Raw genomic sequence first — 13,349 nt, forward strand, 5'->3', positions numbered from 1 at the left:
TATTTTGAGTTGAGTGTAGCCATGCCATGAAGGAGAACAATGGCGAGAGTCTGCTGCGGGTTAAACATAAGCCGTCTTAGCTACATGCTATCTGTCTCTTTTCCATCAGAGACAAAAGCTGATGTTCATTCTCTTGTTGTGTTTGCTCATTGTGAGCAAATGTGTTTGTGTGAGTCTGAGCACTGTGAGCATGTATATGAGTGGAACAGACATTAGACAGTGCTGTGAGGATCACTGTGATAGTGTATGACTTTCAACAGGTCTCTCTGACCAACTAAGATACATGCATGCACATCAGCAGACCAACACATGTTTTGAAACAAATAGCTTTAGGTCCTGAAATTCATTTTTCAAAAGTGGGGGTGGGGGGTGGGGTAGCCTTTACCTGCTGCACTTGATGGGTGTTTACTCATATTAGGGCATAACCTACATGTGAGCTTAACTACTGGTTTTACACTATCCTGTCCTTAACTTGTAATGTTTATTCAACTTAAGGCTTCCTCTGAATTAAAGACACTGATGTTAGTCATTGTTGCTCTCCAGCTCCACTCTTAGTTGTCATGTCTACTACTAACTACATCAGATTGTAAGTCTTTATTTTGGTTACTTTTTTTTCATTTTTCCATGGCTTGGCAGACTTAAACATTTAACACAGCATAATTGTGCCTTGAATTAAGTCTTATTGATAATGATTTCTGTCTGTCAACCCATTTCTGTTGTTGTTTAACATTGTGAACTTTGTTTGTTATTCATGAGTACATTTGACAGCCATTATATCTCATTTAATTATTTATAGTTTATTTAGTTTATTGTTTACAAATGTATATTAATCTACTGTATTTTACACTGATATAGGGGTGTGCCTTTGAAATAATTGTTTTTAAAAATGAAAAAGACCCACATTGCCAGCTAGCTAAGAGGAGCCCTCTCCTTCACCAACCAGAGGCTGGGGATGAAACAGCAGCACTGCTGCTACAGCAACAGAAGAGAAGTCATCCTCCACCTCATCTAGCCTCACTTGTGCTGTATTCCCTTTATATCCACAACACAGCCAAGCTACTACTTGATACGCTGTGCTGTACTGTAGGTTTCATCCTGGCACAATTCTTCCATGCTTTGTTTTCCACTAAAGACAGTATCCCCTTGACCTGGGACTGTTCAGCGGTTTAACTTTGCTGTGTGTGTGAAGCTGTGGAGTAACAGAGAGGACTTCCCTGTGTGTGTGATTATGACATTGTAGGCTTACACTTTTATCAAAGTGACACGTGAACCATACCATAATGTCTAATGGAAAAATATGGTGCCACATAGAGAGAAAGATGCGGAAACAAAGAAAACCAAAGCATAGCCTGCTTGTTACAGGAATTTATATCTGGATGTAACCAAGGGAAGCAGTGGGCACAACTCAATATATATATATTTTTTTAAATGAACGTGGCTGCATGGTCTTATCTAATAAAAACATGTACAGGATACAGGACACATGAACGCTTTTCAGCAATAACCAATTTCACAGTGAGGAAGGCTGATTGCTGAAATGCCCCTTATTAAACTGGACTATATGTCAGTCAGTGCTTGTATTTACATATATTCTGTTCTGGATGCCCAGCCCTAAGGATGTCTTTGCTCTTAAGTTTATAACAATTCAACAACACCCACAACAACTCAGGATTTTTTTAAGGAGTTAGAATATTATTTAATCTCAGGGTCCTCTGTATTTTTTTCTGAGGTCTAAAGGTTCAGAGTGAATTAAACAAATTAAGTAAGTTGAAGTGAAGAAAGGTTGCTCCTCCCTGCAGTGTTGGGGCTGCAGCACTAGCCGCACAGCAGCCTACATAAAGAGCACTTCAACTGAACCCAGATTCTACGAATGTTGCCCATTTCTCTGTTTTTCTTTTTCCTTTGTTATGCGGAACGGAGTTGCTGTGAAATGTTGCACTATTCATCTCCTTATTTATAGTGGGGCTCTTGCAATGGTTGGTCAGTTTCTTGCTTGCGATTCCTTTATTTAGGCTCTCATTCTTTGCAGCATCAAACCTGTTGTGTTTGTGCAGTGGTCAGAGTGAAATGAATGAAGAGGCTTTAACACAGAGCGCCTGTCTAAATAAGTAAGGCTAATTAGCAATAATGAGCTGTGTGGGTTCTCAGTGTATCAGTCATGTAAACAATATTGCTGAAAGAGTGGCCACCCACCTCAGTATTCGTTACATTGTCTATCCAGGGAATAAACATATTTTAATTTAAAACAAACAAAGCGGCCACACTCAATGAATTATACAGTAACTTGTTTATGTAGTTTTCTGGGAAAAACCATCCTAACCAGTTGATACGTACTCATATTTTAAAGCATGGATTGATCCAAGTATGGGGCAGGGGGTTGCTGCTAAAATTTGGTTGGCCCCTGAAGAGCCCCTGTCCAGTCACTGTCAGCTCTACTCTTCACAGATTACTAAAAGTCACAAACTGTGGTGTTTCGAACACTTCGTCCATCTTAAGTGGTGTAGTGTTTATATAACTTGTGGGAAATAAGACAACAAAGGAAAGAAAATCCCACTTGGATGTTGATGAAAGAGTAAGTCTGATAAGTGAGAACTGGTATGTTTGAAAAGGCATAAATGCAGCAATTCCTAATGGACTGGAAGACAACATGATGATTTGTTCTATTTGAACCCAGAATACAGAAAAATACAAAAGTTCCCAGGCAAAAATATCAATTTAACTTTTGATTTTTTTTTTGAGACATACAACTTATTGAACAAAGAACAGTTTGCTAATTTTACTCAAAGGAAGGTCTTTCTTCAAATGTCAAACTCCAGCAAACAATGAATCAGTAAATGCATCTGAAATATGAAAACCCAAAACCCAAAAAAGAACTGTGTATGAATGTTGGACATTTAATTGGCTACTCTTTTTTAAATGTAGTCTTTACATGAACCCTGACTTCACCCTGAATCCTACATTCACACTAACCCAAAAAAGTCCAAACGTCTTTTGAATGGTTTCTCCATGCCATATCTCAAAACTGGTGACTTTACACATCGATACTTGGCCTTTTACAAGAGGTGGTAGTGTCTTGTTTATTGAACCCTAAATGAACTTAGAATTCAGATTACTCATCTATTTATTTCTAAAAACAGTCTATTTATTTTAAGTTTGAGATTTTACTCCGAGTGGTACCAATCTTTTTTCTCAGTGTAGGCTCAAATACATTAAAGCAACATTTAGAGTGGAATGCTGGGACGAATGCACACAAGAACTTAAGCTGTTTAAGAAATCTCACCAGTGACTTAATACGTGTAGTTTAATTAAAAGTGCTTAATTAAGCCAATACGGACCTGTAGGGATATTGTGATAACCTCAGACTTCTCTCTTCAGTCTCGGCAGACCGGCCCACCCGGCTGACATTGTAAAGCAACTGGGGAGAGCACAAACTGTTTCTCTCAAAAGTTACTGCTGTCTGTTCATACACTGCTTCTTAATTTGCTTTCCTTTCTATCGGTGCTCTCACAACAATTGTGCTTTAGTGCACACACTTGACAGATGGCAGTCTTAAAATGGCACATGCATACGCACAACATTGCAGCATACCTGTTTCTGTCTCGTGTTGCATATCACTTTATTTAGTCCTCTAATTACGTGTTGTGCCACGGTCAGTCTCATGCACAGAGTCGGCAGTGGTCTGGTCACAGGATTATGTTTGATCTTATACTGGGAAAATAATTGCTTTTCTCCCTGAGCCTCTGTAATGACTTAATTCTTGAAGAGTTTTGAAGGCTTTGGGAGAGAATTGCTGCTTTATGTTTTGCCGTTGCATGGAAAAAAAAAACTCAAACTCAAACACATGATCTCATCTGGCATAAAATAGAAGAAAGAAAAGACTGAGTGAAAAACTTGGAATTTACTGAGAAGGGTACAGAATTTATGAGAAAAATATTCTTTTTTTTTTTTTAAAGAATTTGACAGAACAGTTAGTATTAAACTTTTTTCAACTCTAACACTATTTTGTTTTTAATGAGACCCCAACTAACTTTAGTTAAAGCATCTGTCTATTATTGATAGTTTTGTCTCACTTTTAAGACTTTTTTGACAGTTACTTATAAGTTGTTATAAATTGTCACTGTACTAGAAACATGCAAACAGAGTGAAGCTTCTCTTTTAACTTGCATAATGTTTGCCTTTTTATCCAGCTCTTTTCTAAGTCTGCACTGCTATGTGGATAAACAGGCTGGCTGTATATGAGAGCAGCAGCTGCCCTGGCAGGTGAATTATCTTGCCCGAGCCAAGTATAAATCTGTTGTACTACCAGCAGAGAGAAAAAAGAAACAGAGAGTTACCATATATTGTTTCTCTGTGTGTTTTTGTAAAATAAGACTTTGCTTGCAATTTGCTTCTGTGTGTTACTGTATGTATGTCTGAGACTGTGACTGTGGAATTGTGGTAGTTTGATCCAGGGTTTTTACAGTGGAAGCATCTGTCCATGCAGACCTGGCCTTGTATTCCTGCTGTGGGTCAGTCAGGCTATTTGGACATGAAGCGGCTGTGAGTGTGTGCAGCTTGCTGGCTGGGGTGTGTTTATGTCTGTAATAGGCACTTAGCAAGCCTAGCAGGCAGCTAAGAAGCACCAAAGGAGATGCTCATTGATGTTAACTGCAAGTTCTTTACATCCCCTCCTTTGCTGTGATGATTTATTTAATGTGCTGTCTCTTTGTGGCCTTGACCAATTGAGAAAATTTGTCTGTTTTGATACCTTGGGAAACCATTTTTGTATCCTCAAGGTCTGTGAAGAGAATATCAGTCAGAGGTAGGGTTGGGTGGGGGCAAAGTGTATCACTTACACGCAGAGCACGAGATAGATGAGCGGAGAAAGAGAGCTAAGGAAAGAGCAAGATGGGGATGTGTTACACAAATACTTATCTATCATTTGATGTGTTGGAGAGAAAGCAGCTTTATGGCCAGTGTCTGCACCAAAGTGTTGGAATTATGAAGAGCAGAGTGGTGGCTCATGCTGCTCTGACGAGGGGAAAAAGTTGGAGTATTTTCTGGAAAAGGAGATTCTGATGGAAAAACCCATGAAAAAGGCAACAGAGGAAAAGAGGAAAAACAAATTTGAGCAGTTCTAAGGATGAGAGGAGAAACAGACACGTACGGGGTTGGAAAAAGAGGGGAGATCGAAAAAGGGGAGGGGGACCAAGTGGAAGAGCAGCATAGAAAATGGGAAGGAAAGAGAGTTGAAGAGCTTAAGAGGGAGGGAGAAAGGAGGTGTGATAGTGGGTGGGAGAGAAGGAGACAGTCTGGTGGATGGGCAAAAAGACAAAGGAAAGAGAGGAGAGTGAAAGGGATCTGTCAAAGGGCTGGTTGGGGATGAAGAAACTAACAGATGCATAGAGATAAGAAGGTCTCAGGAGAGGGTTTACATGAGTGCAATGTGGAGTAACACAATGTTTTAGTGAGAGGTAAAGAGAAGGAGATAAGAGAGGGGGAGTGTGAGATTAAGGAACAGGCAGAGTGATAGACTGGCAGGGAAGAGGGAGGAGAAAAAACCTGGTTGAGAGAAAGGAGGGAGTCCGTCTTGTACAGCGTATACAGAACACGCGTGGAGCTGGTGTTAGAGCGAAAGAGAGACAGAGAGAGGAAGGGAGGGAGGGTGGGAGGAGAGAGGGAAACAGAGGGAGGGGGTGAGGTATTTAAACGCTGGAGCAGGACAGCACAGGCGAAGCTCTGAACTCCCCGAGAGTGGAGGTAGGACAGGGAGAGGAAGCAGAAGAACAGTTCTCCTGACGGCAAAGCCCACTTACTCACACACTTAGATATTGCACATGCAAACACACATAGACGCACACACTCTCACGCACCCACTTTTGGACTTGGACTCATCTGTGGACTCCACAACCTGTCCTCTGGAGCTCTACCTGTGCCTTCCACGCACCCACTCATCACTCTCTTCACCTTTACCTCCACCCCCCCAGTCCCCCGCTTGGTGAGGGCAGATGGCCATGGCGCGGGCCTCTCTCGGGGGTGTTATTGGCTATGCCCTGCTTTCCCTAGTCCTGGGAAGTAGCAATGTGGATTTCGGGGTTCCCCCCGCGAGCTTCTACCCCCGTTTCAACCCCTTCTTCTTCCTGTGCACCCATCATGGGGAGTTGGAGGGTGCTGGGGTGGCAGAGGGTGGGGGAGAGGTGTTACTCACCCTCCAAATTACTGGCAACCCCACCAGCTACAGCCCCGGACAGGAGTACCAAGGTGAGCACACCTCCTCTGATGTCCACTTTTTTTTCCTGTTAACTGCTGCATGGATTAGACAATGATGTGTATTGTTAAGGCAAGTTGATAATATCAGTATCAAACCACATAAGACCAAAATGTTTTTGTATCGATCCGGATTTTTCATGTTGTGAAAATAGTTCATTTTGTATCATTCAAAAACCTTTTTTATTTTACTTTGTGAAGGAATTCAGAGTTCAGATTAAAAATGACAAACATGCATTTCGGCATTGTTTCTTTTGCCCTCATATTGATTTTACATTGAAATGAAATTAAGTAATTGGAGAAATGCACACATTCATGCAGGTGCTCCGTTTCAGACATGAGGGACTGCTGTGTTGTGTGCTGTTTCTGATGGGTGGCCGTCTTTGGAAACCAGCATTTATGTATTTTTGATAAGTAGTGATTCTTAGTGGACTCTTCGGATTCTGCCACCACATGTGTAGGTGGACTAACAGTGCAATTGCTCCAACTGAATGAGTAAGTAAAAACGGAGAATGTAAATGGCCAAATGGAGCACCACAGAAAGAAATACCCAAACTGATAATATATATAAAGGAATCAGTAAACCATGAGTGAAAGGGGATACAGATTAGTGACACCTTTCCTACCTGGTTCTTGAATACAGATCGCCTATGTTCCTTCCAAACTGTGCACACTCGTTCTCATCACTCTCCTTACATTGGAGACAGTGACCTACACAGGCCACCACAGGCCGACTGAGGTCACATTCTCATGCAGCTATCCCTCGAGTGTGTCTACTAATTTTATTTGAGTTATTATATCTATCGAGTTAAATATACATGATTTCTGCATACATGACCGATATCTCTTCATAATCCCTTTGTTTTTGCAATACCTAATTTGATGTGGATTTACTCCGCTGCTTTTTCCACAGTTAACAACTGTATTCCATTATCCTGGCAAATAAACCTCTTAATTTCAAAAAGGATACATGGAGCAGAGTTTGGGTAATTGTATACAGAAAGAGAAGGATTATAAAAAGGACAGGAAAACAGAAAAGGAAACCGGAGGGGTCTGGATGAAGCAGGATTATTCTGAAAAATATTGGTTTGGATCAACCATACGGTCAGGCACCTTTTGACTGGGGCCGGACTTGTAAGGAGAAGGGCTGAGGAGAGATTTTATTAACTAGCTGGTGGATGGGAGGGATAGAACGCACAGAGAGGTTTAGATAATTAGCATTAAAATGTGGTGGACTGGGAGGAGGGAGAGATTTAAATAGGGCCACGGCTGGGATTGAATGGCGTAGGGGGAGATTTTAATGACGACGAGAAGATTGAGGAGATAAGATACCAGCAGCAGGGCTTGCACAGAAAAATGACAGACTTCCGAGCTTCTCACTTTTTCTCAGCCTCGACTTTTGTCACATGCCAGCAGGTCATTATTAACATTTCTAAGGTTTTGACTTAGTTCTTAATGGGGGTAGAAGCATAGATTGCACGTGAGCAAGTGAAATATTATCTATGTACAATCAGGAATAATCTCAGTTGTTTTTTCTTTTCTTACACCTATCAGGTCCCATAAAACCTTCATGTTATATCATCCTTACATGCTCTCACTGAGACAAGAATGAAGTAGTTTGAGGGCTACTTGTACACGGTGTTGACTGAGAATTAACTGTTCTCTACCCGCTTTGTTGAACACAGAATGAAAAAAAGATAGAAAGGGAAAAACTGTAAATTAAATTATTTTCAGGTCAAATATTGGAACAGAAAAAGTGTTTGGACATTTTTACCTTTCATCACGAGCTTTTGTATTTGAGTAAAAAAATGTTTTGTTTAATTTAATCTCAATTATTTTATGGGCTTTCTGAACCTTACTTTTGGATCACATTTGGTTCCGTCTTCTAAGAGAGATGGGTGATATAATCACTGGAAGAGCTGCATGTGGAAATGGGGGTGGAAAACATCTGTGATTCTGTCAGTGCGGTTTGTTAAAGGTCTATAGAAAAGAAAACTAACGCAAGACGATGAAAGAGAAATAATGTTAGTCGAGAGAAGGAAAGTCGGGAAGAAAGGGAAGAGACGGGTTAACCTGTAATAAAAGACGAGAGGTTAGCGTCTCAAAGAACCACCTCAGCATTCGGTGTAGAGCAGGAGGAAGATTTCTGTGGCAATACAGTAATTGAGTTTCTGACCTGACCTCACTGCCTCTTGCTTCTCTGTTGCTTTTGAGTGATAAGACCATGTGTGGGCAGCGTACTGTGTGTGTTGTCCACATGATTACTGTATTTAGCTATCAGAATGAAATGACCAAGAGAGGCTGTGTTACTCACTGTGAAATATTTGAGAGGGTGGGTGTATTGGCCGGGTCGCAGTGGACAAAATGGAAATAAAAATACTGTGGAGACATTCTGAACTGCTGGGAAACTGAAGGTGGAGAAATGAAAGGATTCGTTGAGATTTTTGAAGTTGTTACATTCTAGGGTCAGTTTGTGTATCAAACTGATCAAAAACGAGTGTCACTCATGCATACACTGCCCACCTATCTTTCAGACCAGTAGCCGAAGTAAAAAGAAGTGGAGCCCGCCATCTAAATAATCAAAGGAACCTTTTGAATCACTGTTGGGAAGCAGCTCCTTATTTCAGTAATGTCAAAACTTTGTTTGACCTCTTTTAACACCGCTGTGGGAATGCGAGATGGTCTCTCTACAGCGACCACATGTTTATAAGAAGCAACATCCGAATACAAAACCCAGAGCTCTATGTCTAAACAAAGTTAATCGGAGAGTGCTGTTTTTCATTTCTGTTGTCTCTTGTCCCTGTGCTTTGGAAATGTTCACCGGTCATTCTTTCAGGCTCATTTTCACAGATGAGCAAAACCATTAGAACGGGATGGTGACACAGCAGTGGGTGAGCACGAGGAGGCCAAAAGCCTTTCAAACCAAATCTTTTTAGTATCAGAAAACATGGGCCTTTATTCAAGCAAAAACTGATACAAATCAGCAGTTGCAAAGATATTTTTCCAAGGTAATGTGGAGTCTAAATGTTTTTAACAAAAGGTGCACTGTAAAAGATTAGTTTGGAAATGGGATGGCAGTGTGGTGTCCTCTAAAAGTCAGCAAAGAATCACCAGAAAATAGAGATGTATGAGCAACAAATGGAGCCAGTGAGTAATCGGCTGAGTACCTTTGTATATTCAGGCATTTGTATAATTTTTTTCTGTTGATATCGTCCTGGTTTGCAACAATGACTGCAGACTTGTAATGAAAACTGCTGTTTATAATGGCACTTCCTTTTTGTATAGGGCACTGTGTTTTATTTCTAATCAGTTAGTGGGTCGATAGTTGGTTTATGGTGCCTAAATCTTGAATGAGAGTGAGACTAATTATATTAACCACATTGGTTTTGTGTTTGTTTACATTTGTAGGTTTATCGTGGGCATTGTAAAGGACTCAATGAGCCATTCAATCAAGCCTCTGATTGTTCATGGAGAGGCAGGTGGATGATGTGCCCCACATATAGCTGTGTTTCTCACAGCGTAGTACCACAACAGAAAATGTTGTGGGAGCAAATGAGGAGACCTGCTTCAAAGACTAGTTTAAACTACAGACTGAAACGGCTATTGGTAATCCGTCAGTTGTTTCTACAGCAGTAACCGTTCCACAGACCTCTTAATGGGCAAATGATTGAGGAGAAACTATGAAAATCTCAAGGAGATTTGGACATTGCCACTAAATGACATTCTTAATGGGAACTTGGAGATAAATTCATTCTCACCAAACACCTTCAGCTCATGTCATGATAACCTATCAGATTAGACATTGTGAATCACTTCAGCACCTCCACTGCGAGCCAGCAGAAACAACTCAATGGGCCTTGCAGGCTGAGGCCATTATCTATCTACAGAGTTGATTACTTGTCATGGATGGGGGATTTTTTTTGTGTGTTGTTGTTGTTGTGTTCTGTTGACTGATGTCTGTAGAGCAGCAAGGCAGTCATATTTTTACGTGAAGGTCACAGACACAAGCCCTAAGTAAGACTAAGAAAGACTACTGCTCTAGAGGCAGATTCTATCTTCCAATACACAGGTCACTTAAAGATGTCCTGGAAACTCAAGGCCCATCTTCGATCTGTGCAAACTGTAACCCAGTTCCTTGAGACTGAATGCCAAAATGGTATGAATCTCCTGTGACCACAGCAACTATTTAGATGTCATCATCACCCTCTGCACCACTTAACCTCTGTTGAGTGTCTGCTTTCTGACCTTTGACCAAATCTTGTCAGACCTGCATTGTTTAGAGCTCTGTTATTGAGGAGATTAGATAGGGTTGGTACTTTTTTTTTCAGCCCAACTTAAATTTCCTTTACTCAATTGTGGCATTTTGTATTTATCTAATTTAAAGGTCAGGAAAACTTATTGCGTCAATCGTTGGTTTTTGAGCAAGAGTGCCCTAGTTTTCGTGGAAACATCTAGTTATGGGAAGCATGGATACTGAAATACATGGAGAGGAAAGAGCAAAAGAATTAAGAGGCTAATGGTTTAATATGCCTCTTTTGCGATGGGTAAGAAACATGCATGCAACACCAGCACTGTCAGGGTCTCTCCCAGCCTCTCTGCCTCCTGCTGCTTCATCTGAATAGGTCGCTTCAGAGTAAAAAGAAGTGTGTCAAGTCTATCACTGTTTGCTTGCAGGGTGTGTTTGGGTGTTCTGTGCTTGCGGACACTGAATGATGAACCATTTAAAGAACATTGTATTCTCAGAGATACGCCAGCTTCCTTTTTATCAAGGACCAGATGGACGTGAAATGAGAATGGATATTCATTGGGAATATTTCCTTTGTCACACATGCACGCCTCACCAAGTGCACAGCACTCTTCGTGGGTGATCCATCATGACTTAGAGACAGGTCAGATGTTCTGCTTGGTAAACACAAATGTCCTGATCAGTGGGCTGTTGCAATTTGTTGTCAATGTAACAAGAGAGTATGACATGATAACCAGGAGACTGGGTTTGTACTTTCCTCCTGTTGGGTACTAAATCCCTGTGTCAAGATTTTTACTTATGAACACGATAGAGCTTTCATAACATATGATGTTATAACAAACTTGCAGTGAAACTCTTCCATACATGTTTTATTTATTTATTTTTTTAATTAAAGATCTTATGGGAGTAAGCAGCTCAGCAGCAGAGAATCTCAAGCCCTTGAAGTTTAGATGTCCGATGCCACCGTGCATACTTCTTTCATTGAAAATTGATTTATTGCATCAGAGCAAGGAGAATCTCCTTAGGTAACAGTAGCATTGTCAGTCCATGCCTGGTTGGAACTGGGATGATGCCAGCATAGTGCCAGGTGTGGTAGAAAGAACTAAAGATATAAACAGTGAGTGGATCGCTGCCAGGTAGAGGTGTGTGCCTGTGCCAGTCTTATCTGGGCAAGCAGCAATAAGCTGTTGCTTATTTATTTATTTATTTTTCAATTTCCTCAACAAAGTCAGCTCCCAGCCAAAACAAGAAAGCTCTCAACAAGCAATGTGAGTGGGGATTTTCTTTACTTTAATGAGTGGGCAAATAAGTTGCTGTATTTTCATGATATTTGAGTGTGTGCTTGTCTTTTGGGAGTTTGCCTGATTTGGAGTGCCTCTTGGGTGATAATACAAGTGTACAGAGGCTAGGCTCCTGTTACCCTCGTATCCACAGCAGGTATTTGCTTGGTCCGTGTCACTTCTATCGCCCTCCAGTCACAGACCGGACAACGTAGTGCACGACTGGCATAAATTATGTAAACCATCAACCACTTTGTCAAGGTGACATTCTGAGCTTTTTCACATCTGTCTTTTTGTCTGGCTGATTTAAAGAGGCATTATGGTTGGCATAACCTACTGTTATGTATGTCCCAGTTTTTAGAGTCCCAGTTTGGTAGTTCAGCACGGGAAATTAAAGAAATGAAAAAATGATATGTTCGTAGATTGTTTACCAGAACTGAAAACATTCATATGTGTCAGACTGACCATAAAGTTAAAATACGCTGTAGCGCTGCCATATTATCAATAAGAAAAACTACAAACTCCCGGGTGTAAAACAGATCATATAATAAATGTCTTTTAAGATGAGTTTAGCAGATTTGTGTAGTAATAAATGAGAAGGATAAATTAAATCAGTGTGATATTACTGTTGAACTACACAAACTCTGTTGTATTCTTTGTTAACACTGCTGATATTGAATAAACTTGATTTGGCTATTATGAGCCAAAAGCAAGCAGGTGCTTCATATGGCGGCCCCCATACATTCTGAATAGAGACGTCAAAGTTGATGCCTGCAGGAGGGCTGATGAAAATGGGTGGTGTTAGTTAATACATCTTGTTAAATAGAGCAGGGCGATTTGAACCAAAATTTGTATTCCGATATTTCTAGGCTGAGTGGCGATATATATATATATATATATATATATATATATGTACGTACCTGTATAATACAAATTGGGCTAAATGTTTTAAGTGGATGCCACATATAAGATGTCACAAGTGGTTTTATTTAAGGGTTGAAATTGACTTAGAACAGATTCAAAGTTTTTCTCCACTACTCAACACTCGAGTGCAAACAACAAATATGTGAGCAACAAAAATGACGCCCTTATAACCCATCTGAAATTATGCAGCTGCTTTGTATATATTAACATGTTAATGAAAAGATAGATTTGAATTTTTGAAAAGTAAATGAGAAAATCTTTATACTGCCCAGCCCTGCTGAATATCCGTCCAGCTTTTAAGCCAACCTTGCGAGCATATTCTGAAAGACAACAGATTGTCAAAATGTTCAGAATGTAAAAGCAAATGTTCTGGGAAGCAAAATAAGACGACTGGGATCATATTTTCAGTAAGACATTATCAGAGAGATGCCAACTTCTTTGGGATGTTTGTGTCCAAATTCAATCAACATGGATATGGTTATTGGCAGTTTATTTGGAGAAACCAGGGGAAAGGATCCCACCACACTGTGTTAAGCAAAATTTTAGACTTAGCTAGAAGTTGAGTTCTACAAGTTCAAATTTTACAACTAATTAGCAATACATTGCAATTGTCATTAGTGAGGCCTCTAATGGGTGTCCACATGCTGTTATAT

The 13,349-nt window shown here is 40.4% G+C and overlaps 1 protein-coding gene across 2 annotated transcripts in view; it reads left to right on the forward strand.

Moving 5' to 3' along the window:
- Positions 1 to 5,718: 5,718 nt before the first annotated feature.
- Positions 5,719 to 13,349, forward strand: part of reln (reelin) — a 93,343-nt gene continuing 85,712 nt past the window's right edge. For both annotated transcript variants that reach the window (XM_075470124.1, XM_075470123.1), the window contains exon 1: positions 5,719 to 6,240. In XM_075470124.1, the coding sequence (XP_075326239.1) occupies positions 5,988 to 6,240 (253 nt within the window). In that variant the 5' untranslated portion in view covers positions 5,719 to 5,987. The remainder of the gene's footprint in view (positions 6,241 to 13,349) is intronic.

Source organism: Odontesthes bonariensis, chromosome 7 (genome assembly GCF_027942865.1).
Source record: "Odontesthes bonariensis isolate fOdoBon6 chromosome 7, fOdoBon6.hap1, whole genome shotgun sequence".
Taxonomy (NCBI): Eukaryota; Metazoa; Chordata; class Actinopteri; order Atheriniformes; family Atherinopsidae; genus Odontesthes; species Odontesthes bonariensis.